The sequence below is a fragment of the Pteropus medius genome, unplaced genomic scaffold (assembly GCF_902729225.1).
Source record: "Pteropus medius unplaced genomic scaffold, Ma_sr-lr_union100, whole genome shotgun sequence".
NCBI lineage: Eukaryota > Metazoa > Chordata > Mammalia > Chiroptera > Pteropodidae > Pteropus > Pteropus medius.
In genome coordinates this window covers 5,559,235-5,585,449 of record NW_024350924.1, presented here as the reverse complement: position 1 = coordinate 5,585,449, position 26,215 = coordinate 5,559,235, and the positions used below count along the sequence as shown (strand labels likewise).

The following is a 26,215-nucleotide window of genomic DNA, read 5'->3' as shown; positions in this document are numbered from 1 at the left end:
TCACTCAGGTCTCATCTTAAGTTTCAGTCCCACAGAAACACCTTTGACCCGTCTCTGAACTGCTCCCCACCCCTATTAGCCAGTTTTATTTTCTTAGTACTTTTCACTATCTGGTATATATTTATGCAAACTGTCTCTCTCCATTAAAATGAGTTCCTGGTGGGCAGGACATGTTCTGTTTTGTTCACCATTTTGTGATAAGAATCATTCTGTACTGATGTAGGTGGGATATCTTGGATAATAGGGGAAGCACCATGACCTCAAAATATCGTCGCGGTGGTTACGAAGGGTGATGGGTGGGAGGCAGGTAACACACTGACAGCTGCTCACTAGTGATAGTGTCAGAAATATGTGCACATGGAGCCCAGACAGAATTTCTCCTGCTTAAGAACCACTTCAAGAGCACAGAGAACTGTCTCCCTTGGTATGGGCTTGAGACCGAGGACCCAGGTCCAAATCCTGTTTCTTGAACAAGCAGACTCGCTTATGTCCTATTTCCTACCACAAAGGGAAGTCTGGGTCAGAAGTGAGAGATGGTCCTCCAAAGCCAGCCAGGCAAATGTCCTTCTTTAAAGGGACTAAAGTCACTATCAGTCTCCTTGTGAAAAAGTACTTTTCTCCACAGATCCTGAAACAAATAACTCATTGATATCTAGGGAACTTCCTTCCTCCCAGTACCTTCAGGCCTAAGGCAAGCACTTCAGGGATCTATGGGGGTCATCCTTAGATTCTAAAAGTAAAATAAATGAGCTTAGATATATGCCATGCAGCATTTGTATATGAGAGTATTGAGAAATCAAACAAAGCAATTGCCAATCTCTATTATAAGTAGCCAAATTTACTTTAGAATAGTATGGAATTTTCCTATTACTAAAACACAAACATGCCACCAACAACTAATTTCTCAAAGCCCTTTGCTTCTACTCCCCCATCTGAATTCATACAGATGCCACTTCAGGGAATAACGCATGACACAGTGCATGCCAAGAGTGAACAGGTTTCCTTGCTGCTAGACGAGAAAGCCAGTCTGGGGCCCCTGGTCCTGAAGACTGCCTTATCTCTCTCTGCCACCTTTGGGCAGCACCGAAGTGAGACAGCAAGAGGCACTTAGAGGAAGTCGGTTGAGCCTTGTCCACACAGCTTCGTAAATATTTACTAATACACAAGATAATTTTCCATGTTTACATGTACCGTTCTAATAATATCATTTGAACTTAATGAATCTTCAAGGTATTTTAATACTATCCTCTTCTTCAAGAAGGATGGTAAGAAAACATGTTTGTAGTGCAATTGGGTACAATTTGCACCAAGAACTTAAAACTGTAATCACTTCCAGTAATTTATTCCAATAAACAAAAATGCCATGATATATGCACAAGGATGTTCACTGTAATATGTGTTAAAAAAAGGGTAATAGAAATGTTGAATAAGGAAATGGTTTAAAATATACCCTTATGATAGGGCATCATACTACATATTTAATATTAAAAATTATATTTTGAGCAATATTTAATGATACAAGAAAATGCTCGATATTAAGAAAGTATACTGTAAGATATAAAACTATACAGTATTACCCAACTTTGAAAAAAACATTTTATATTTACATGCACAGAAAAAGACTAAAACAATTGATCTACATGGAAGAATTTTTTTCTTCTTTATATTTTAACCTCCAAAATTTATTTTACATACAGAAGAATTTTTAAAGAACCAGAGGCCAAGAACCAATATTTGAAGTACCTATCCCGTGGGAGGCAGAGCTAGGAATTCTCCCAATGATCTAATGTCCATGGTGATCAGGAGAAGCAGGTACCTCAGTGGGTTTAGGTGAGGAACAGAGGCTCTATTTAAGCATGGTCTCTGCTGGCCCAGGGCACCCTGGATTTCAGCCCAGGACAATGCCCAGGTTCCCTGCTGCCCCACATGCCTCACCTGCGCCTCCTAGTGGGCCCATGGTGGGGCTCACAGTGAAAGTCACTGACAAAACACACAGCCTGCCCAAGAGCAAGGCCCTATTTTGCTTTCTAAACTCTTCATGTCTTCCTCCCAAAGTAGGAAACCTGTTTTTCCTGGACAAGAAACAGGCTTCTTCATTACGAAGGCTCAAGGCTCCAGGCTCCATTCTGAAGCAGTTTTATCCATGTGCCCTCTGAGCCTGTGCTATCTGCTGTCCTGCTTATTGGTTTGGCATTTCTGTCAGGACGTGAGCAGGACAGGGCAGAACTGCACACCCCCGCCTCTTCCTCCAGCTGGCTCCTTGGTCTCTGCCCTGGATACTAAAACAAACAGGCTGTGTGCTCTGGCTCCCTACTCAATCCAAGGGCGGGGTGAGGGGGGTTTTGGGGGGGTGGTGGCAGCAAATATCCCAGCTATGTGAACGATCAGGAATATCTGGCAGCACAGTTGATAGTTTGTAATTTTATTTCGGTCAGTCAGAGCCTCCAGGCAGCTGGGAAGCCTATCCTCCCCTAAGCCTGGTTCTAGGTACAGCCCTGGTAAGGGGTGCCCATCCCCCAGCTGGCTCTGTTCCAGGTAGGTCCCCAGTGACACTAACTGCAAACTCTCATGGAGGCAGGGGTAGAATTTTCCCCTTCTGTTCCAAGGCTCTGCATCACTTCCTGTTCCCTCCCAGAGACAAGACAGGATGTCACTTAGATCCCAAGGTCATGGCAAGTCAATGATACTCAGGATTGGAATGTGATGCCTGGGTCACTTTATCCTCCAGCACCACAGTTCTTAACTTAATCAGAACTATGTAGGGGCTTTTATCTAGGAAAAGGGAGAAGGGGACATAGAGAATGGTTCATGACACACCAAATAACAATAGGAATAACCTGGGCCTTTTTGATTCAGGCTCTATCCCTTTCTGCAGCCATGTAAGAGGGCTGCATGTTCTAAAAAGTTAGAGGAATACTGTGTTAAATACATGTAAACAGATTAAGTTGCCGCAGGTCTTCTTAGAACCTGAAATGTGCCCAGACTGTGAAGGAGTTATAATGAAAGGCATTTCTTAAACAGAGTCAACTGTAAACTAGGGATTCCATAGATATTAAGCTCCCAATGAACATACTTTGAGAAGCGTTGCTCTGGCATGAGTTCATAAGAATCCTGTGAAGATAGAAAAGTAATGCCCAAAACAAACTCTCCCTACCAGCCTTCAGCCACTGTCTTCAAACTGCCATGTTGGATCAGACAAGATGGTACTCTTGTCCGGACCTTAGCAAGGATTTATGGTATTTTTCCACTTGCTGGTCAAAGCCCCTGGAGGAGAACCCTGTCTGGAAAAAGTTTACTGGAGTCAGAAGGTATTTCAGTGCTAGGCCCCCAGGGACTGCCTCACTACTGTGAGACACAGGCGGATCCTGGCCCATCCGTGAGCTCTGGTTCCTTAAGACTGCTGAACCATCATTGTCTCCCCTGGGGACCACATGGGGCTCTACACCGATTTCCTCCTCAGTTTCTGGAGAGAAAAATTCCTCATCTGTAGACCTCAGATGCTCTGAGACACCCAAGGGGGCAGTCAGTATCTTCTGGGACTTAGAGAAAGGGACCGTCCCATCCCATTCTTTTCTGCAGAAGTCTGGGAACAACTGCTTCTTGATCTGCAAGGGACCGTGGGAGGGCTGCTTCTCAAGCTTTCCAGAATGGTTCTCATTCTTAGCCCTCTTTGAGTCACTGTCAGCTTGAGGTTCATCAGCATTTTCAAGGGATTCGAACACGACGCCCTGGGTTCTTGGCTTCTTCAGCCTCCTTTCTAACAGCAGCCAGAGAACGTTTGGTTTTCTAGAGGAAGAACTCATATGTTGCTGCACAGAGTCTGGAATTGGGAGCACCGAGAGCGGGGGGCTCAGGCTGGCCTGGAAGTGGTCCCTATAGGGCTGTCGCCTGACAATGGGCACCACCCGGCAAGGCTTCAGTGCTGTGACGAAGGCACAAAGCTCAGAGTAGGAGGAATGGTCAGAGTAGGGGACGACGTGGATATCGGGGTGGGAGCTGTGGATTTTCCGGCTTGTGGGAAGGATGGCGATGGTAGGGTGGGTCTGGTTCCAACGCAGCATGGCGGAATGGCAGATCTCCACACGGTCCACGGCGTGGATGCGGCCAGCCTGCTCCTCCACCGTGAACACATCCGCCAGGCCCAACAGCTGCACCAGCTCCAGGCGCCGAGGACTCAATACCACCCAGGTCCGAAACTCCAGGGCCAGCTGCTCCAACAGTGACTCTTTTCCCAGGCTGTACAGTCCTGAATAACGTTAAAAGGGGTTGAGGAAAGTAAGAAAAGGAAGAGAATGAAGCTCCTGGGAAAACCTAATAAATCAACCAAATATCTAACAAAAATACACAAAATTATCGGGGCGATCAGGGAGAACATCAAGGAAGGATGGTATTTGAACTGAGATATATGGAGAATGGGGTAGGGGGAGGTTAACACAGAATCCACTCATTAGTTCAGTTCAATAAAGGAAAATTCCTACCAAGTGCTAACCACTGTGAAAACAAAAAGTCTCCGTCCTGGAGGAGTGTAATTTACACGGGAACCCAGAAATCACGTGGTTAAGGGCAAGGTGAGAGATGGCACATGGTATTACGTATCTACCATTTGGTGGAATTAGGGAAAGTTTCCTGAAAATGAGAGCTGAGTTAGGTCCTGAAGGATGGGTCCCAGTTAACCTGGCAAGAGAAGCAGATGGTGGAGAACATGTCAAGAGGGGTCGGTTTGGTGTTCCTAAAGTAAAAGGAGCTGGTAAGATATGACACCACAGAGGTAAACCAGGGCTACGTGATAGAGGGCCTTGTACGTCCTGCTACGGAGCTTGGTCTTAATCCTGCAAGTGAAGGGGAGCCACTGAAGAGTCTGAAGCAGGAAAACGACTCATCCTAATCATAGGAATAATACAATCAGGGCAGGCGGGGCTTTAGAGGAAAAAAAAAATGTGGCAGCAATGTTATTCAACGGCCCGGAAGAGAAGACACTGAAAGCAGAAGTACCAGTTAGAAGACCAAGCAGAACTGATAGAAAAAAATGGAGGCCTGAATTTCGGTAACGGTTATGGTAACAGATATGGGAGATACTGTTTAATAGTTGTTCTCAGACCTTTTCTGGAGGTATATTTCAAGTCCATGTCAGATTGTGAACTCCTTTGAAGAATTTATATTTCTTTTATAACCACCTTATTCCTTAACATAATTCAAAACCTCACTCTTTTAGTTATAAATGTAGCTGATTTTCTTTTTTCTATCCCTACCCCTCCGACCCCACAATACATGCACACTTTTTTTTAGGTCCTTTATTTCTAGACTGTAATATTTTAATCATCTTTCTATTCCTCCTGCCTCAGAATACTTGGCACATAGTAGGGGCTTATTATATATTTGCAAAATTAAGCCTACTACAGTACCCTCCTGGCCAACTGTGCTTTTCTGAGAAAACTGCACTGAAAACTCTGAGAATAGTTAGCACTGATTGTTCTTCATGAGCACTTGAGCAGTCTCGAGAGTAGGGGACATTTCTCAACTTGGTGGCCAGTCTGGAAGGAATACCATTGTTTTCAGTGACTTTGTTTGATCCGGCTTTGAAACTCCTTTCAGAATCGGGGCCTAGCCTTTTAAAACATTCATCACGATGGCAAATCTTTTCCCTTTTGTGGATTATAAGTTTGGAAATAAGAAAGTCATTTAGAACTAAATCTTACATTTTTAAAAACAAAAATTGGTTTTCATAAATTATCTTAAAAGGCAATTCTAAAAGAAGTGTCCCCCAAATGTTGTGTACTATTGTGGAAATCCTAGAACAAGCACACAGTTGGTTTTTCAATATATCTAATTTTAAGCACAACACTAACTTGAATATCTACATGCTGATAAATTTCACTCACTCATATAACAAATATTTCTGGAATGCCTCATCAGCCATTAACCAAGGCATTTGGGATCTATCCATAAGTAAAACAAAGAGCCCTTCCATTGTGGAACTTTTGGTCTAGCAGGGGAAGACAGATAATGAAAACTAAATGCAATAAATACATAAATTATGGAATCCTTTGTAAGGCGATGAGTGCAATACTGTCCCCCTCCTACTCAGAATAGAGCTCTTGGTCCTAAGAGCCATCAATGGTTGCATTTAGGACCACTTCAAAAAGTCTTACAAGCCCCTCTTGCCTTTCCAGCCTCCTCACCCACTGCCTGTCACACTGGCTGCTGCCTTTCTCTGTTCCACAAACACACATGTTCCCACCTCCACCCATGCTCTCAAGAGTTTTACGTGTATGTCTGTGTCAGGGGAAGTGGGGTAAAACAGTAACAATAAGCAATAGCGTGTTAAAACACAGAGTATGTTGGAAGGCGACGAGTGCTATGAAAAGATGAAAAAGTTGTATTGATACAGGGGATCAAGAGTAGTGACTGGGAAGAGGGATGGTGGACACATGGCAACTTCAGATGGTGAGGGTAGGTTTTCATGGAGAAGGGGAAATCTGCGCAACGATGTGAAAGATGTGAGACACCCCCAAGGAATCTAGATGCACAAGCTATGGGTGAAAGAAAAAGGAAAGGAAACCACCCACCAATCTTTACGTTATGTCGCGGGTGCTTTCGGATGAGCTCGACAATCTGGCGGGCAGCTTCTTCTTGGGAAGGAAGAACCAGCTCTGGGTTATAATTGGTGTTGTCTAGGTATAAGGTATGAATCTGTTTCCCCCCTCTCAGGGCTGGCTCCTTTAGCATGGACGGTGTATACCGAAAGTCACCTGAAAGAATATACCGAGGGGCAGAGAGTCAGAGACAGTATAGAAGACAAGCCTCTCCCACCTCTAACAGCAGATGGGCATTTGCTTACTAGCCTGTGGAAAACCATCATGGAGTCTGGCACTGAACTAATAAGTGTAGTATAGCTTCCCTGTGGAAATGTCTCTATCCTACTCCTGTTTTTTCATTATTCTTCACAAGCTTTGGACCCTTAAAGCATGGGAAATCGGTTAAAAAAGGACCACTGTGCTTATGTGGGATTAAGCTAGGAGGTCTCCAGACTTTCTGAGTTAAGGCTGCTCAAGAAAAGCAGTGTCTCAGTAGAGAAGCGGGGAGAGACTCCTCCGGAGGCCCACCTGTGTAGAGGATGGTTCCGAAGTATCCTTCAAAGAGAAACATGACAGAGCCCGGGCAGTGATTGGCGTCCATCAGGGTTACAGTCATGGTCTCTTGCCCAGTTTCATCTAGAGGCAGAACATGGCTCTCACCAACCTCCAGGGCTCGGATCCACTTCTTAGACACCTGAGGAGATAGTTGGTCATCCCAGTGAACACAGGTTCCGCTCCCCGGATCAGGAACTATCCCTCTCCCAAATAAGGGCAAGCTGACCAAATAGGGCAGAAGCTGTAATGTGGATTCCCAAACAATGACCGCTTCTTCCTCCCATTCTCCATCCCGCCCTCTGTACGATTTTAAATTAAGAGTCCAGAAAACAGTCTACTCAGCGATTCTCAAACTTTCCTTATAATAATCCTTTGGGGGCATCTGTTAAAAAAATATATATTCCAACCAGATTTTCAGGACCGGCACCAGCTATATCCACTGAATTGGATTGGGCAGGGGAGTAGTGCTGGAGAGTCTATGTATCTACCTAGCACGGTAGGTGGATTCTTATGATGAGGCAAGTTGGGGAAACACGGGCTTAGCGTATGTGAAAAGGTAGGTACAGTTTCCTTGGTTGGACTAAAGGATCTCCCCACCGTATAGCTGTAACATCCCACCCAGTCCGCCATTTGGAAGCCACGCTCCTATTCTGAGCTATAGATGCATTTCTGGGTGCGAACAACTCCTGCATTTGTAACAGTCAGCCGGTCCTCCTGGAACCTACTCCGTGACTCCAAGGCTGTGCAAGATCAGATGTCCCCACCCAGAGGCTGGACCAGCGCTCGGAGGCTGACTCCAGACCACCGTACCTGTAGCTGACGATGCAAGAGGAAAGCTGTGATTGGGGAGCAGTAGAGGGGCCGGGCCCAGGTGCTAGACAGCCCCACGGTGTGGTCTGAGTGCATGTGGGTCAGGAAGAAGAGCCGTGCGGAAGCCGCCCGGCGCAGGCTCCAAAAGTCCACAGCGATGGGCGTGTGGGGGATCTGGACCCCGTTCATGGTGGCGAGGTTGGAATCACCAATGGGATCTTCATGGGAACAGAGCTCCTGCGAGAGCCTGCTATCACCACCCTGAAAAAAGTCACTCTGGGGCAAGAACAGGTCCAGAGACCCTGAAGGAAAGCCAGCCTAGAAGAGGAATAAGTTACGAGTGTGCAGAAAAGAAAAGGAAATGACGGTGCCCCGGACAGTCCGGGGGTGGAATCGCACATCGCGTAAGTCGCTCAGCGAAGCACCGTTCCCGACCGCGCGCGGGAGCCGGCCCTCGGCTCAAAGCGCGCGCTGCCGGGCGGAGACAGGCCCAGGTAGCCGATTTCCGATGGCCCGCCGCGGCTGCGCCCAGAGGTGAGAGGTTGGGGGAAGGGCACCTTAAGGTCGGGGCCCAGGCTCAGCTCGGCGCTCGCCGGCAGAGGGTGAGTGGCAGCTGCTCTGCGTGGTCTCTCTCGAGGAGGCGGGACTTCCGCACAAAGCGTGACGGGGCCTATCCGTGACGGCGACCGCGTGGAGGCGCCAGAAAGGCTGGGACTGAGAGGGAGGGGTCGGCGGACTGTCGGCTGCGCGGCTGGAAATCGCGCGCGGAGGGCCCAAAGGTAGCGGGAGAGACGTGTGGGCGGGGCGAACCGGCCCGCGGGTCCCGGGAAGGAACCAGGCGCCTAGGGCGGGGCTCGCCGGGGAGCGCGGGGAGCCAGCTTGAGCGTGCGAGGCCCCGGGGAAGCCAAGGCGGGGGCGAAATCTCGCCTTTCGCCTCTTGGCTGACTGACATTTCCTTTACCTAGGTTTCACATCGGGGCCGGAGGGAGCCCACGAGTTACCTGGGGGACTGTGGGAACTGCCCCGGGACCACTCGAGAAGATGCCGTACCTCGGCTCGGAGGACGTGGTCAAGGAGCTGAAGAAGGCTCTGTGTAACCCTCACGTTCAGGCCGATAGGCTGCGCTACCGGAATGTCATCCAGCGAGTGATTAGGTATCACCCGACGCCCTAACGCCCCCCGCAGTCCCCACCGGGGCGCTCTGCCCTGCGAAAGAGTAAATAAACTTTCATACATGGCAGTGCTAGGATCCAGTGTTCCTGCTTCTCTGGAGTGCCATCGCAGTCTCCCTTGTGAGACTTATGTTTTGCTTCGTTTATTCAGCTGGGTAGTTTCATCCATATTTTTAACTTATACTGTCGACTCCCAGACCTATAATATATCTAGTACAGCTCTCCTTTTTTTATCTTCAGACCCACATATCCTACTGCCTACTTGGCATTTCCACGTGGCTATTTCTCCAAAGACATGCAAAATAGCACCTACACCCTTACCCCTCCCAAACCTGCTCTTCCACTTATATTTATGTTGATGACTGTCACCACCTAGCTGAGGAAGCGTGGGAGTCAATCTTGATGACATCTTATCTTCACTTCTCAAGTGAGATGGTATGAATTCATACTTCTGGATAGCCATCCTTTTTTTTTTTTCTTCTTTTTTTCTTTTGGCGCCGCTGTTCTGGCTTCATTACCAGAGCAATTACAGTAGCCTACTAGTACATCACCTTGCTCCCTCATTTCTGTCAGAATGATTTTTCCAACACATGAATTTGGATATATGCCTCGCCTATAGCTGTGGATCACAAACTTTAGTGTGCACAAAAGTCCCTTGGGGTGCTTTTTAAAAAAATAATTTTTTTTATCCAATCCAGTAATTCTGATTTCAGTAGGGTGGGATGGAACTCAGGAATCTGCATTTAAAACAAATATCCCATCTGATTCCTGTAGGAGACTATAGTTTCAGAAACAGTGATCTACAGGATAAAGTCCAAACTTCTTGTCATAGCACCTAAGGAGCACTGGACTTCAACTCCCTGCAGACTCTCAAAAACAATGTCCCATTCTTGATCATGTATGCATGCCTCATAGCATGTATTGTTATCTACCACACCTGCCTGGTGAGTTTCTGTTCATTCAGCTAAACTATTACTTCCTCTGTGGAAACATTTTATGACTTCCTGGCAGTAGTAGACTTCTGGATCCCCACTGCCTCTGGCTGTTATTTCTTCTATAATGCTTATCTGTCATACTGTAGTTAGTGGTGTTCTCTGGCTCCTTAGTAGACTTTGAGTTCCTAGAGATGTGAGACCATGCCTTCTTCAAAATTATGTCCCCAGAGCATACCTCTGGAATATTGAGCATATCTCTGGAATATAAAAGTTGAATTTCAGAGAAATGTACTAGGAATTCTTGTGTTTGTTGAATAAATAGAACATTTATTGCAGTGTGACATAATAGACAAGGTTGACCTGGCTGCTTCCCTCTCAGAGATCACAATCTCGTTGGATAACCAGGACATGTATAAATCAAAACGCTCTCCATCGTAGGTTGGGAATTACCTATTTTACTTCTTCCTGCTATGTGTGTTGTTTCAGGCACATGACTCGGGGCTTGGACATGTCTGGTGTTTTCATGGAAATGATAAAGGCCAGTGCCACTGTAGATATTGTTCAGAAGAAGTTGGTTTATCTGTACATGTGCACATATGCCCCCCTGAAACCAGATCTGGCTCTCCTGGCTATCAATACACTGTGCAAGGACTGTTCGGACCCCAACCCAATGGTGCGAGGGCTGGCACTGCGGAGCATGTGTAGCCTCAGGTGAGTACCCTTTCCCTGCCTGTTTCTCAGCGGGTGATGAATTCAGGGGTCATGGGCAGGTTTTTAGTGATAGCAATTTATTTGAGCTCTTTCATGCTGAGGACAGTACTGTCGTAACCTCACTCAAATTTTCAGCCATTGCTTTGGCTTAAAACCTATACCATATGGTTTCATTAAAGGGAGTTTTCCATTCTCGCTCTAGGTGAGATAGTTCTTGATTTTGACTAAAGATTTCTAAACAGCTATGTATATATTTTTTTCTTGCTGCCCGTGCAGCATTATTCCAAATGAAAAGTCAAATAATGACTTTTAAAGTTTGGCAGCAGCTTTTTTTAATTCTTCACGACCTGATAGATGCACGTTCAAATATCTACTAATACCCTCTGTTAAGTGAATAGAGACTGAATTGTGTCAAACCTAGTATTTCAGAATCTGGCTGACTCTAGGATATGTTGCTTAGGATGCCTGGTGTGCAGGAATACATCCAGCAGCCTATTCTCAATGGTCTGCGGGATAAGGCGTCTTACGTCAGGAGGGTGGCAGTCCTTGGTTGTGCCAAGATGCATAATCTTCATGGAGACTCTGAAGTGGGTAAGTTTCATTGTATTCATCCTTGATGAATATTTATTTGTCTCTCCATTATACGATGACTTTGCAAAATATTGTGTAGCTTTGGTAGAAAATAATAGTGGCCCTATTTCTGTGCATGTCTCTTTAAGTAGGTTGCAGGGCTTGGTGTTTTCTGAGATTAGAGAAGTCCTTTCTTTGGGCCCAGGTGAGATCCTTTGCCTTAGCTACTTGGAAAAGGCTTTGACTTCGTTATTGCCTTTGTGATTTTTGTAGCAGAGAAGTTCAGTTTTGTTTGCTTGGAGCTATTACTCTGGCTCTATCCCTGTGATTGAAGCTTTTCTTCTTTATCTGAGGTCTTTGTTCTCTTTTATAGATGGTGCCCTGGTAAATGAATTATACAGTTTGCTGCGTGACCAGGATCCAATTGTGGTGGTAAACTGCCTGAGGTCTCTAGAGGAAATTCTGAAACAGGAAGGAGGTGTTGTCATCAATAAGCCCATCGCTCACCACCTCTTAAATCGGTTTGGATGCCTCACCTCGGTGCTCTTTTCATTGCAATAAGACCTGCATCCTAGTGGGATGTTGTCGACATGTTGAATTAAGGAGAGGTCTTGAACAACTTAGTAGAGAAAGTTAACCATAACTATTAACTTCCTCATATTTTATTGAGAGAATTTTTTTTATTTGCTTTAGTTTCTTTTGGTGAGGTAGAGAGAGGGAGGAAACAGCCTGTGGGGATAGATTCTGTCCTCTACAGTCATTATGCCCCCCAGACCAAGCCATTCGTGCTGTCTTAAAATGTCGAGACTCTGGATCTGGAGTGTAGTGAGCATGTCTTTGGCCTTAGATGAGCAAGCATCTGTCTTGTAAACTTGTCTTGGAATTTAAAGCCTACTTCGTGTAAACTGGAAATAGAATGTAAAAAGACGAATTTGATTATAGCACAGCCTATTTTCAAGAATTCTCCCTTGTTGTGATGAACAGATGATGGCTGGTGACATGAGAGTAGCGTGAAGATGGTCCTAATTTTGTTGCTAAAATAGCACTTTTGTTTCCTTTTTTTGGATAGAATGTCAAAGCTGGATCAATGGGGCCAGGCCGAAGTATTGAACTTCCTGCTGCGCTACCAACCCCGCAGTGAGGAGGAGCTGTTTGACATTCTCAACCTGTTGGACAGCTTTCTCAAGAGCAGTAGCCCAGGTGTGGTGATGGGAGCCACGAAACTCTTTCTGATCTTGGCAAACAAATTTCCCCATGTACAAACCGATGTGCTCGTGCGAGTCAAGGGACCTTTGCTGGCTGCCTGTTCTTCAGAGAGTCGTGAGCTCTGTTTTGCTGCCCTTTGCCATGTGCGCCAGATCTTGCATAGTTTGCCAGGTCACTTTAGCAGCCACTACAAAAAGTTTTTTTGCTCTTACTCGGAGCCCCACTACATTAAGCTACAGAAGGTGGAGGTGCTGTGTGAGCTGGTGAACGACGAGAACGTGCAGCAGGTGCTGGAGGAGCTTCGAGGGTACTGCACCGATGTGTCTGGCGACTTTGCACAGGCTGCCATCTTTGCCATAGGTAGGTGGCTGCTGCTTTCCCTTTGAGAACCTAGACCACCCACCTAGAAAGCTGAACCACAGAGAGCTTCAGAGTCAAAGTGTCAGGCACCAAAGAATTGAGTGCAAAGGAAGAGGGGAGGAATTTTTTTTTTGTCAACACTGATGTTGTCCTATCTTCCAGTAACTCATACTATACAGTGTGAAGTTTATGTTGCCTTTTGGTGTCTACTATCCACAATGCTTTCCTATTCATCGTTTTACCACTGTTATGTGAAGCAGTCAGGAAAAGTAGACAAGTGTTTTTAGCTTATGTTAAAGATCAAAAACTTAGTCACAAAAAGGTTATTAAGTGGCCAAAATGTTATATAGTTATTGAACTGGGGCTGGAACCCAGCTTAACTGACTCAAGGTCCACTGTCAATTCACCAATCATCTATTGAGCTATGAGCTATGTATTGTGCTGAGTACAGAACAACACAGACTAAATCCTAAATCTTATAGACTTTTTCGTATTGCTATGGAATTTAAAGGCTAGAATGATTCACAAAATGAAAAGAACTGGGGAGCTAAGTTTTAGGGGGCTTCAAATGGAGAACGAGAAGGAACCCTCTGATGGAGAATAAAGTATGGTTATTTTTAGGGGGCAGGGAAGAGAGAACAAAGAGGAGAGTGGAGGCTGCTGTCAGGTGTCCCCAGCAAGAATATCTATCTGCAGGTGCACTGCAGCCAACGCTGCCTCATACCTGGCTGCCACATACACACTGTTCTTACTGGAAGTTTTCAATCCTCCTTGAACTTGGGATTTTTTAGTGGTCTGTGAAAAAAGAAAACGGATCCATTTTACCGAGATTTCCTTTAGAGCAAACTGAGATGCTTATTTCATCAAGCACTGGGTGATTTGTTAAGATATCTTCTTTGTCTTTATCTGCTGGGCAGTTATTTTCGAATGAGATGCTAGTATCTGACTTAACACTTTTCTCTGCTTTCCCTTCCTCTGTAGGTGGCATTGCCAGGACCTACACGGATCAGTGTGTGCAGATTCTAACAGAGTTGCTAGGGCTTCGACAAGAGCACATTACCACAGGTAATGGCTGCCTTTCTAGGATTTCATTTTGTCCCTTGCCTGGCCTAGAGTAGTTGCTCAAAAAATATTTGTCATTGAACAACATAGAGGTTTGAACTTCTCTTTGTGTTGTCATCTGTTGCCATCAGAGAAACACAGGATCTATAGCTCTAATAAGGTAGAGTCTTCAGGTTGCTGTCAGTCCGCAGGCTGTCCTGTAGATAACGAAGGGTCCTAGATCACCTTGCTTGTCATTTCCCCACCTTTACTCCTCTTTTTGCTTATGGCAGCATACTGTAAACAGTGGCTTCCAGTGGCTGGGACGAGGGTGAGGTAAGCAAGGTGCCTAAAATGCAAAGATATGAAGAAAAATTGCTCTCAGTTTCATGCAGGTGCTAACCCTGCATGTCCTCTTAAATTTTACACCCTCAGCACCTTGCTTGTCTCACCGTAGCCCCAGCCCTGGTAGCTCCGTTTATAATGTCTTCAAGAATATCATTCAACAACATTAACCAACATCTGCCTACAGCTTTACATCGTATGGAGTGCTTTCACATATATGAGTTCATTTATCCTCATGGTGATCTAATGAGAGCAACATTCATTCAAGAAAGTATTGCCCACGTCATACATTCCTCAGATAACCATTGAGCACCCCTCCGGCACCCATTCTACAGACATTCACTAGCAATTTAGTCTGAGCATGTGACTTTTCCTAAGATTCCTTTCTGCGTGGAGGCTCTAATCCTGTGCTCTTGTACCCTGAGCTGTGTCGTAGTGGTGGTGCAAGCTTTCCGAGACCTGGTTTGGTTGTGTCCTCAGTGTACGGAAGCTGTGTGTCAGGCCCTGCCCGGCTGTGAGGAGAACATTCAAGACAGCGAGGTAGACTGTCATTCTCCTTTACTTCTAGGCAGAGGGGGATTGCTTGGGACCCTGCTGTCTGAAACGGAATCTGTTCTTTGTACCCAATGTCTGAAGTGGAAATTCTTAGACTTGATTGCCACTTCAGGTTCTCTTTTACGTTTAGATGGGATGTAAATTACAAAAACTTTAAAGTTTATCTATAGTTTTTATTACAAATACTTTGATACCATTGTTCCCTGGAACAATTTTGAGTCAGAGATTTAGACCATGGAATTTTCAGCAGGAATGAACAGCAGAATCACTTGGGGAATTTTTACAAATATTCGGGCTTCATCTAGATCTACTGATTTAAATGTTCAGGAGTGGTGGACCGAGACACATGTGTTTTTAAGAAGCTTCACAGATGTGCACTGTAGGTTAATCACCACTTTCATGAAGTAATTTAGAATAATTTTTCTGTTGCTTTCACGGAAACATTAAACCCCAAATTGGGGTAGAGACCCCATAGCTGAGGAAGCCTATTGCTTTATCAGCATAGGCCACGAGAGTCTTGTGTGGTGCAATTTCATTCCTATTAGTTGTAAAGAATGTAGTAGGTGGGATCGACACAGCGCAAGTTGAAATAAATAAAAGATTATACCTTTTCTGCTGACATGAGGAGAAAAGCAGAACCTGCAGCTGTGTACTGCCTGCTGTGTTTTGGACAGACAAATATTGAGCACCTGTTGTTATTCCTTCCTTCTCCAGGGGAAGCAGGCACTTATTTGGCTACTCGGGGTCCATGGGGAAAGAATTCCCAATGCTCCTTATGTGTTGGAAGACTTTGTAGAGAATGTGAAGTCAGAGACATTTCCGGCTGTTAAAATGGAGCTGCTCACTGCCCTGCTGCGCCTTTTCCTCTCACGACCTGCCGAGTGCCAGGACACGCTGGGGCGTCTGTTACATTACTGCATAGGTAGGTTCTCCAGAAAGAAATAGTACTTGCCAGGACCAATAGTAAAAATTCCCGCAGCTTTCATTGTTTGATGAGTCCCATCTGAGATCCAAGAAGAAAATGCTAATGTTTGGTAGGGTTTCTTCCCTCCATCTTTTTCTTCTCTTCTGGGTCTGGGGCTCAAGAAGAAGATGTTGATGTTTTCTTGGGCCTCCTGCCTCCTTTATTTTTTTCTCCTATTTTGGTTGTCACAGGGGCAGGAGGAGAGTGTTTTCATTTTAAATTAATTCATCTGTTGTCTTACCTCAGAGGAAGAAAAGGATATGGCAGTACGGGACCGAGGTCTCTTCTATTATCGTCTCCTCCTAGCTGGCGTTGATGAGGTTAAGCGGATCCTATGTAGCCCTAAATCTGACACTTCTCTTCGACTCTTGGAGGATCAGGCAGAAAGACCTGTGAATAGCTGGGCCTCAGACTTCAACACGCTGGTGCCAGTATATGGCAAAGCCCGCTGGGCAACCATCTCTAAACTCCAGGGGGCAGAGCGTCGTGGCCCAGACCTTCCTAAGACTGCATCCTTCGCCACATCAGGTCAAAGTAGTCCTTACTCTATATCTTGTCGTGAAAAATTGTTATCTTTTGCAATGCCTAGTAGTAGAGTACCCTAGCTAAATCTCAGACTATTACCTGAATTTGAAGTTTTATGAGCAAGAAAGAAGTTCCTTACTGGCTGTTTAAGTCAGTTATCCAAAGAGAAAAGTTACATTGTGTACTTTGGGAAATCTGGGTAAAACATGTGGTTCCTATAGGTGAAGCACATCTCTTACACAAGCTTTCTGACTCTTTCAGGACCCCTGATTCCTGAAGAGAACAAGGAGAGGGTACAAGCACTCCCTGACTCTGGAGCCCTCATGCTAGTGCCCAGTCACCAGATGACTCCTGAGTCTTTTGAGAAAACGTGGCTTAGCCTCAAAGTCGCTCATCAGCAGGTGTGCCCTTGGCAGGGAGTAGTCCATCCTGACACCCTCCAGGTAGCCCTGCAGGTGGTGAACATCCAGACCATCGCGGTGAGCAAGGCTGGGGCTCAGCCATGGAAAGCCTACCTCAGTGCGCAGGACACTGCCGGCTGTCTGTTCCTAACGGAACTGCTGTTGGAGCCCGGGAACTTGGAAATGCAGATCTCCATGAAACAAAGCGAGGCGAGGACTGAGACACTGAACAGTTTTGTTTCTGTATTAGAAACTGTAATTGGTACAATTGGAGACATAAAATCGTAAGAGTCGTGCTGCCTGTCCGGAATGAGATGAATAGCTATCAGAGTCCTTTAGTTTTTCTCATTGGAGCTGCTTATAAGTCCAGATAATGTCAGATGAAAAGGAGAATGGGAAATCTAGGAATCAGGATTCTCGTGTTTTTGTCTAAACGCCATTAGCTTATTCCTCTCATGCCTGTTGGTGAGTGACCCCATTTTTCCAGGAGATGTTGTAAAAGTTAATGTTGGTGAGGGGTTGGGAATGGGGGTGAGGGAAGGATTTGGATTCTTCTCTAATCAGTTTTAGGGTGTTTTACTAATTAAAGATGCCTGAATTGTGTGGATCTGATGGAGTCATCATTTGTGGGTGTCATCTTTTCCCTGGATTATTGCAGGTAATTCCTGACTGCTCTTACCTTTTTTATTATGCTTCTTAGGCCAGAGTTCAAAGTCTTCAGTGTCATGTCTCGCCACTTCCCGAAACACCCTCCGTTCTGGCGAAAGCAAACCACTTTCAGTTTCCTGAATGCACCAGATTCTGCCTCACCTCTGTGCTTTTGGCACCTGCTTTTATTTCTTGCCGAAAACATTTCCTCACCCTCGAAGCTTTATTTAAGTAACATCTAGTCTATCTTTCAGTGTTCAACTTAGTCGCGAGCTCTTTCGGGAAGTTTCTGTGACCCTCGCTGCCTTCGTTAAGGGTCTCCTTCAATCTGTGAAAGCAGTCAGTACACACATATGTCTAGCGGTACCGTTGTAATTGTTTTCCTGTCACTCTGCCTCATTTTAATTTTATTCATACCAGACCACATTTTATACATTAATTGAGACAACATATGGGAAGAACAGACTTAATAAAATTATGGTAAAGTATAAATAACTAGAGAATCCAGAATGGGGAAAACGAAAATACCAGTTAAGACCAGCTGGGTTAGGAATGGGGAAGAACACAAGTGTTCAGGCTGTAAAGGCCTACACAATTGTTTCAGCGGAGTCTCAGATTTAGCTCCGTAAGTGATCTGCAGTCAGAGTGAAGAGAAATAGTTATATAGTTATCATCAGAGAGGAAGAAACATTTCAATTCTAACTTCTAAAAGAAATTTACTTGTAGTTTCGATACATATACAATTTCTGTGAGAAGTTCATAATGGATTTCACATGACTTTTCTTAGATGTTCTTCAATGAACACAGACCATAACTTTAACATGGAGCTGATTGAAGGGATTTCTTCAAAGACTTAAGATAACACGACCCAAATATCATCCAGCTTAATGCAAGGACATCTATTGCCTAGATATGTAGATAGACTGGATAGCCTTCAAGTAACTTTTCACCCATCACTTCTCACAACTAGGCTCTTAATAAAAGTAGCTAACATACAGTAGTGAATTCTCTCGTTAAGAATTTGTAAGTTGATTGTCCCCAGTAGACGATTTCTAAGGATGGTGATTTTCTTTCCTTCTATCTTCACAATGTCTGCCACTTAGTGATTACTCAATAGATATTTATTGAACGAATGACTAATTAGATTCTGATGGTATTTTGTGAATGGTGTTTGAAGTATGTTTTATATCGTATCAACTATCCAGAAAATAATGGAAGTCTAGGGTTTCTCAAAAGTGGCACTATTGACAAATAATTCTTTGTCATGGGGTTTCCTGTGCATTGTAGGGTGATTATTGGCAGCATCTGTGTCCTGTACCCACTAGATGCCAATAGACCCCCCAGTTGTGACAACTAAAAATGTCTCCAGACATTGCCAAAGGTGCGCTGTGGGGTAAAATCCCCCCCAGTAGAGAACGCATGAGCTAGACCGTGGATCCCCAGGGACTGGAGGTAGTGGGATCAGAACAGTTTTGGAATTGCTTTTCCATTTTTTGACTTGTTCAGTTAAACTATGAATGTTTAGTTAGGTACTAACTAAAATGAAATCGAAGTGTCAGGTGCTGCCAACCTAAAGTGTTAAGGGATCAGGATGTAGGTGGTAGAAATTGAGTCAACTCATTGATTTTTTTAAAAAAAATAAAGACTAATTGAAATCTTGACCTAAAGAAAATTAGGTATGGCTCAGCAATTGAGTAAATATTACTAAAATAATCCCAGCTATTGGAGCTTTTAGAAGATTAAATTCTACTTGATTGCTTTTCTGTCATGTAAGGGGCAGAGCAGAGTATGAAACTGTTGCTTTTGAAAGTTTAATTTTAACGTGATCACAGTGAAGAACTGATTTAACCATAGCCTGGTTTTACTAATTTATAAGCAAAATGACTAAAGTTTATGCCATGAAGCTATGTAATATTCCTTCCCCTTAGGCGCTTTCTCTAGCCTCTGCAGACATATGGTTTGATGGCGTAATATGTTAGATGCTTCTCTTTAGAATCCATGAGGGTAGTTGATTCTGTGCCTTTTAGAAAAATGGCCTAATGTCTATCTTAGTTGGTAAATAGAATGTAATACACGCAGCGAGTGCTCACCAATGACATTGGTGCTTTGGGACATTGCAGAGGCAATCGTTTGCATAGTTCCCAACCATAATTTTATGTTATGGGCCAGTGATTGTTATATATCTACGGTACCTGCCCCCTCCTCATTTCTGAATGGGAGTTCTGCTACACTTTTTCTATTTCTTTCTCATATATTGTGTTTGGGGAGGGAAATGAGTAACTTATTTCCTTAGTTATAGGTGTCCACACTGAGAGGAGCTGTCCCCGAGGATCCTCATCCACATGTAGACCTGGTGAAGATAACGAGACCCTGGACTTCGAGCCAATGGTATAATGAGATGAGGCTTTTGGGAGAGGGGCGTAAATTGCTGTGTCCAGAGCGGCAGAAGAAGCAAGTGATAGTGAAAAAATTCTGGCTTCATTTTTCAGCAATAATCAGGAGTACGATTAGAACTGCAACAGCGAGGGGCATGTGGCTGAGGGGTAAGGGATGGTTTGGGAGGGTGCTACACTGAAAAACCAAAGAGAAATACCCCGCATGCCCATGAGAGCGTATATTCTGTTTCTGCAGCCTTAACAACATTGATTATATAGGATAATGCAAAGGAGTCAAGCTTATATTCCACAGATGGCGTTTGCCCCTAACCATGTCAGTAGTGAAATGAGGAAGGTGGTTTATTATTGTGGGGAAAGGTTTTTGAGGTAAGACAGGCTTGGTTTTAAATTTCTATTCTATCACTTACTGATGCCACTTACCTTGGGCAAACTATTTTATACCGGTGGGATGATCTCTCAAATGCATTTTTTGTTTTGGGGAATACGTCATAAATGTATTTGTTGTAATCCTTAAGTTGTCAATGGCTAGCTCTAGTGTGAAAGGAGGCTGGCCTAGAACGATCTCTGAGGGACCTTCTGACCTTAGCAGTCTGAGGCCTAGTTAGTAGTAACCGACATTTCAGCCCTAGTGATAGATAATGACAAATGCAAGTGGCCCTTTAGCTACATAATTCCTTTTCTTAGTCCCAAGGAATTTACGATCATTTGTTTTTATAGAATGGAATAGAAAACAAGCAAGATAGAAATTTCATTCTGAGCAACTGACTTACTGTTTATGCTTGAATCTCCCATTAGTACCCTGGAAGGACTGATGGGTTTGTGGGATGCTTCTGAGACCCAAACTCTAAATCTAGGTATAGCTACATAAGAAGGCGGCCACATGGGTGATATCCTGTAAAGCAGTGATGGAGTCCAACCCTTTTAGGAAAGTCCTCATTAATCCTGCTGGACAGTAAACTCCAGATCCCTTTCATTCTGGTCATTAGGCCTTGGGCTGAAAGGAAGACGTTTAACATTTACTGCACGTCAGACACTGCCGAGTCACTCCACACAACGTTATCTGACTTTGTCCTCATGATTTCCCTGTGAAATACTTTGTGTTATCTTCATTTACATTTCCTCCAATACCCAATGCTGTTTTTCACCTTCTCAGGTTTTATATATCCTGTTCCTGCCACCCAGAATGGTCTCATTCCTCCTCTTTGCCTAACGGACCCCTACTTGTTCTTCAGATCTCATCACAGTTGTTACTACTTCAGGGAAGCCTTCCTAACCCCCTAGGTTTGTTTTCCTCTTAGGCAGTAATCACACACTGTCTCAATAAGCAGAAGAAATTATGTGATTAGTTCTTTAATATCTATTATTCATGCTAAAGTGCAAGCTCCATGAGGACAGGAACTCCATATCATTGTTCTGCGTTATTTGTAGAGCCAAGTATAGTTCCTTACACATAGATACTCAGTAAATAACCAATGTATGATTCTAGTAAATACATGCCATAATCAGGAGTTGAATGCTTGTCTCTTATGGCTTCAAGATCTTTCTTTAGGTTACACCATACCCAAACCTAACAGGAAGTTATTTCTTAATAAAAATACCCAAGAGGCTCTTTCTCAACTCTATTGCAGTTCTACATGGGCAATCTAACTATAAAAGTTGTTCATTAATCTTAGATACTTGCTATGGTGTGGTTCTGAGACGAGGAACTGAAAGTCTTCAAAACACACCTCACAGTTCTGTGTGGTAAGTTCTTCAGAGAAGTCGCAGCTGTCTGAGGGGCTGTTTTTGAAGAAAGGTGGTGGGAAAGGCTCTAGGACCATTTGTCTCATTGATATGTGTCCCATTAGGGAACTTTTTGAGAAGTAGACACATCTGCTGATTTACCAGTGTTTCTTTCCGACTTCCTGCTGAGTTGAAAGCTGCCTGTTTTGTAGAAAAGGAAAACTCAAACATCTAAAATGAAGAACCCCCGAACCTTTGAGGAGCAAACAGAATGCATCGTGGAATTCCTACTCACAGACTTCTTAGGCACCTCAGTGATGGTCGCTAACCGGGAACTGCATAGTGTAGATGAACCAGATTCAGGTAAGTCTCCTGGTCTGAGGCAATGACTGCAAGTCAACAGGAGAATCTGGGTATGCTTTCTTACTTCCACTTAAGTTTCAAAGGGCAAACTTTAAGCTTTCGGCAGTACCCAAAATCTTCCTGGAAGGGAAAGAGGTTCTCAGTGAAGGGAGATTTTCTGACTGTCAGTGTTGACAGAACATTGAAGCTGTTCTTGGGAGAGAACAATGCTAAAATTGTTTGAAAGTCAAGAGAACTTTCTCCAGTGCTCAGATTCCTGGGACTTGCCTTCTCTTCAAGGACTGTGACCAACGTGTCCGTGTTCCCTCTGTCTTAGGAGAGGATTCCTCTTTTGACGTGGCCATCATTGCTGGTCGTCTTCGGATGTTGGCGGACGAGGTCAATGAAGAACTGGAAGCTTCTGTCAAAAACATCATTGCAAAATCCATTTGGGGGAAGGTCAAGTTTCTACTACTTCTTTCTGTTGTTTGCTGCTTTTTTTTCTATTTCAGATATCCTTTTCTTACTGCTCCTACGTGAGTGTGACTAGAAATGTTCTGTGAAAGATTTGTGTCTCATATTTATCCTAGGAGATACACCAGGAATTCTCCGATTGCCAGTTCTTAAGGAGTTCGTCAGAACCGAGTGCTACTGTGATGGGAAGCTTTTGGCATAGGCTGATCAATCTTCACATTGTTTCTATTTGTTTTTTGTCAAGAGCTGTGCTTAGTCCCATAGAGCATACGTTTAGCACTTTATTCTTGATAAGGCACTTTATTTTTTTTATGCACCTGTTTTAATACCTATTTTTCTGGATGTGGGCATCTTTTTTTCCTCTAGGGGCCAGGAAGGAAATTATATATAAAAAGGGTAGGCAGTTGACAAGTTTGATGCAATGAGGGATGACTATACAGTCGTAGGCTAGGGCCTACCTGGCTGTTAGTTCATCAGAACGCCAATCACTGGCACTGACACTTGGACTGTGTTTTGGAAATAAAGACCATAGACAGTGTTCTAGAAGATGTTGCTGATTAATATCAATAATGACAGCTAATATTAATTCATCACTCACCGTGTGCCAGGCAGTGTTCTCAATGCTTTACACTTACTATCTCATTTAATCCTTACACCGCCTTATGAGGTGTTAGAGAAGCTATTATCCATAGCACAGCCTCTCCCCATCTACATATAACACTGTGTGAGGAAGCATTTAACCCATTTTGTTCACTGCTTTATTCACACAATCTAGACTAGTGCCCGATATGTAATAGGCCCTCAATTAGTATTCTCTGACTTGATATCCATGTAAGCAGAGAAGGAAACTAAGAACTAGGGAAGTAAGTAGGGTACTCGGTAAGTGTTGAAGTTAGGATTTGAACCCAGACTGATTCCAGACCCATTATGCTTTATTCTTCCTACTGGATATAGCTTGGGTAGTGTGTCTACTTGACATTCAGGCAGAACTAGACTCCTAATTGCTTGCACTGAAGCTTTCCTACATAGCTGATAGCTAAGTCTACTTTTTTTTTTTAACTAAAATATATTTTTAAAACAGTCTAAAACTCACAGAAAAGTTGCTTGTATTTTACAAAGAATTTCTCTCTTGAATCATTTGAGAATAAGTAGCCAACATGTTCCATCAACACCTAATCCTTTTTTATGTTTCATTCAAACAAGGACATTCTCTTATATAACCACAGTCTAACCATCAAAACCTCGATATCAGCATTGATACACTTTCATCTCATCCTAAGGTCTCATTCAAGTTTTGCCATTTGTCTCACTGCTGTCATTCATAGCAAAAAGATGTAGACTAGAATAAGATATTGCATTTCGTTGTCATGTCCTTTTAGCCTTCTTCAGTCTGGAATAGTTCCTCAGTCTTTCACTGATTTTCATGACGTTGAAACTTGAAGATCATGGCCAGTTATTTTGTAGACTGTCCCTTGGGTTTGATGTTCCCTCTTGAATAGATTTAAGATATGTACCTTTGGTGGGAATATCACAGAAGTGTTGCTGTGTTCTTCTCATTGCATCCTATCGAGTGGCACAGATTTCAATTTTTCCCACCACTGCTGGTAACTTTAATCACCTAAGATGGTATCTGCAAGGCTTCTGCTCTGTAAAGTAGTAACTCCTCCCCTCTGTAGTTAGTAAGTGTTTTATAGGGAAGTACTCTGAAACCATGTAAAATATCCCATATCTTATCAAAATTTCATTCTATTTATTTATTTTTTATATCAACATAGATTCATAAATTCCTACTTTATTTGATGGGTTATAATCTGTTACTGTCATTATTTATTTGAATGCTCAAAATGTCCCAGCTTCGGCCAGTGGGAGTCCTTTCAATCTGGCCTGTGTCGTCCCTGTCATTCTCTGAGTACTTCCTGAATTTCTGTTGAAAGATCTTGCATTTTCCAAGCCCTGGCGGAAGTCAGATGTTCTCCAGGGGTCTCTGGTTTCCTTTCATTGAGCGCCGTGTTTGCATTACCGAGATCCAGGTGCTCCGAAGCGGGTGCCCTTCCCAGCTTGTCTGGGCCCTGACACCCTGCGCGGACCACCACGGCCCCCCACACTACATTATAGTGGATCTTGCTTGGCCCTACCTGTTGGCTTCGGACCACATTGTGGGGGGAAGGACTAAGGAAGAGGAAAAGCTAATCTATTTTTTTACTTTAGAGTTTTCCAGACTTTAGTCATTCAGGCAATTCCTTCACAATTTGACCAGCTGTACTATCATCACGTGCTTAATATTTTTCTTTCAAATCATTTTGTTTTTCTTTTAATCATTTGGTTCATTCTAGGCAATAATATCTGAAATCATGGGTGTGATGGGTTACTTTCAGTTTTTCTAACACTAATTACAATAAATAACAAAGCATTAAACTGAAAAAAGCCTGTCCATCCACCCGCTAAGAGTACCTCAGATACGACCAGCAGCATTTTTGCCCCTCTTTGGGGAACGCGTGCTTGCTGGGTTCCTGTACCCGCAGCCTCCTGCACTTTTTCAGTGTGACTCCACTGACATATCCTGTTTCTCCCTCCAGGCAGGGGCTGTACTTCAGGACACAGTGAAATCTCTCAGCATGACCTGGTGTGCTCAGGACTCCAGCTTAGCTTATGAGAGAGCCTTCCTGGCAGTGTCGGTGAAACTGCTTGAATGTGTGACCCGCATAGATCCTGAAAGGGCGAGACAGATGGTAATCCCCATGACAGATATGATCAACGGTGCCATCCGGGAGTTCATCCAGGGCCAGGGAGGTTGGGTAAGTATGTTGGGGCCCCTGGCTTTGCTAGGCATTTGCTAGTAATACCTGGCACTAATACCTGGGACTCCAAGTCATGAGTCTTTCTGTAAGTTGGAAACTAAGCAGAAAAACAGGCCTCCCTACTTTGCTGAAAATGCCGTGGAAGAGGGGAGGACTCAAAAGCTAGCCCGTGGATGTTGGACTCCTGGGTCATGCTGCTTGAAATTTTGACTGCTGACTCTGTAAAGCTAATTGCCACTTCCTCCACATCTGTAAAGTGTGTTGTGGTGGAGTCTGGCTTCACTCTGTTCCCGGACTAATTCCTGGGTCTTCTTTCCCTAACATCTTTGGGTGTGCATTGAGACATTTCAGAATCTCCTTACTATTATCCAACAAACGATGAGTGTCATCTCTATTAACAACTGTCGAGGCAGTCTCAGCCCACGTCACAGTTGTCATTAGAAATTTTGCTCTCACAGAGCACTCCCTTTCGCTTCCAATATCGGTGGAAGCCTCAGCAAGAGCTGCATTCCCTAGAGAGGTCTGTGGGTCATTCCTGGTCTCCTTAGGGAGTTCCTGACAACCATCCCTTTGACTGTAGGATATTCATTGTCTTTCTAGGAAAATCTGGAGAGCTGAAGAAGACACAGGGGCACTGTTTCCCAGGGTGAACATCTTTTCCCTTTTGACTGATCAGGTGATTAATTTCTGGCAATTAAAACAGACAACCAAATAAAAAACCACTTTCTTTTAGACAGAACAGAAATTAACTGAATAACTTATTTCCTACTGATTATTAAAGTTGGGAATGGCTCTGAGAGGTCTACAGATTTTATGCTTTCTGTTTTTATGTGAGTTTTAATAAGGTTCTTTTGAAGCAAAGACTTCCAGACACAAAGCAATGACTTGCTAGTAGTGGAACCAGGACCAGCCTTTGCTGGAGCTAATTTTGGGGAAAAGAGATTACACAGTAAACACGGCCTTCAGATTTAGCCCTGTCTTTGGTAAGAATTTTGTCTACTAAATATACAGTCTAAAGGATTTCAGGGAGAATTTTGGTTGGGAAATCTTATTTTTAGTTGAGGATTTTCTTTTTAATCCATAACCTAAATTTCATGTTAATTTCACCTG

At 43.9% G+C, this 26,215-nt stretch overlaps 4 protein-coding genes across 10 annotated transcripts in view; 3 read left to right on the top strand and 1 right to left on the bottom strand.

The window, feature by feature from the left end:
• Nucleotides 1-1,218: 1,218 nt before the first annotated feature.
• Nucleotides 1,219-8,313, bottom strand: DCLRE1B (DNA cross-link repair 1B). Of its 2 annotated transcripts, XM_039841249.1 has the most exons (4): nucleotides 7,941-8,313; nucleotides 7,104-7,269; nucleotides 6,567-6,749; nucleotides 1,219-4,246 (listed from the first exon to the last, which is right to left on the bottom strand). In XM_039841249.1, the coding sequence occupies exons 1-4, from the start codon at nucleotides 8,127-8,129 to the stop codon at nucleotides 3,192-3,194; spliced, it is 1,593 nt and encodes a 530-aa protein (XP_039697183.1). In that variant the 5' UTR covers nucleotides 8,130-8,313; the 3' UTR covers nucleotides 1,219-3,191. The 2 variants fall into 2 exon arrangements, with proteins under 2 accessions (XP_039697183.1, XP_039697184.1); XM_039841250.1 differs by lacking the exon at nucleotides 6,567-6,749 and having other exon boundaries at nucleotides 7,941-8,198.
• Nucleotides 8,280-19,977, top strand: AP4B1 (adaptor related protein complex 4 subunit beta 1). 2 transcript variants are annotated; one of them, XM_039841237.1, is made up of 12 exons: nucleotides 8,280-8,474; nucleotides 8,906-9,094; nucleotides 10,534-10,758; nucleotides 11,219-11,349; nucleotides 11,702-11,849; nucleotides 12,398-12,894; nucleotides 13,876-13,959; nucleotides 14,717-14,820; nucleotides 15,550-15,757; nucleotides 16,046-16,327; nucleotides 16,586-16,935; nucleotides 19,673-19,977. In XM_039841237.1, exons 1-12 carry the CDS (start codon nucleotides 8,302-8,304, stop codon nucleotides 19,946-19,948), a joined length of 2,667 nt encoding a protein of 888 aa, XP_039697171.1. In that variant the 5' UTR covers nucleotides 8,280-8,301; the 3' UTR covers nucleotides 19,949-19,977. The 2 variants fall into 2 exon arrangements, with proteins under 2 accessions (XP_039697171.1, XP_039697172.1); XM_039841238.1 differs by lacking the exon at nucleotides 19,673-19,977 and having other exon boundaries at nucleotides 16,586-17,332.
• On the top strand, nucleotides 19,691-25,902 carry BCL2L15 (BCL2 like 15). Of its 4 annotated transcripts, none has more exons than XM_039841253.1 (6): nucleotides 19,691-19,761; nucleotides 21,443-21,512; nucleotides 21,704-21,854; nucleotides 22,171-22,292; nucleotides 24,884-25,102; nucleotides 25,706-25,902. In XM_039841253.1, exons 3-6 carry the CDS (start codon nucleotides 21,728-21,730, stop codon nucleotides 25,721-25,723), a joined length of 486 nt encoding a protein of 161 aa, XP_039697187.1. In that variant the 5' UTR covers nucleotides 19,691-19,761; nucleotides 21,443-21,512; nucleotides 21,704-21,727; the 3' UTR covers nucleotides 25,724-25,902. The 4 variants fall into 4 exon arrangements, with proteins under 4 accessions (XP_039697187.1, XP_039697191.1, XP_039697190.1 ...); XM_039841257.1 differs by lacking the exon at nucleotides 19,691-19,761 and adding an exon at nucleotides 20,067-20,135; XM_039841256.1 differs by lacking the exon at nucleotides 19,691-19,761 and adding an exon at nucleotides 21,022-21,050.
• PTPN22 (protein tyrosine phosphatase non-receptor type 22) overlaps nucleotides 25,706-26,215 on the top strand; it is a 48,105-nt gene continuing 47,595 nt past the window's right edge. Inside the window, exon 1 of one of the 2 annotated variants that reach the window (XM_039841241.1) lies at nucleotides 25,706-25,781. The gene's annotated coding sequence lies outside the window, so the exon portion shown is untranslated. The remainder of the gene's footprint in view (nucleotides 25,782-26,215) is intronic. The other variant, XM_039841240.1, reaches the window with a different exon arrangement.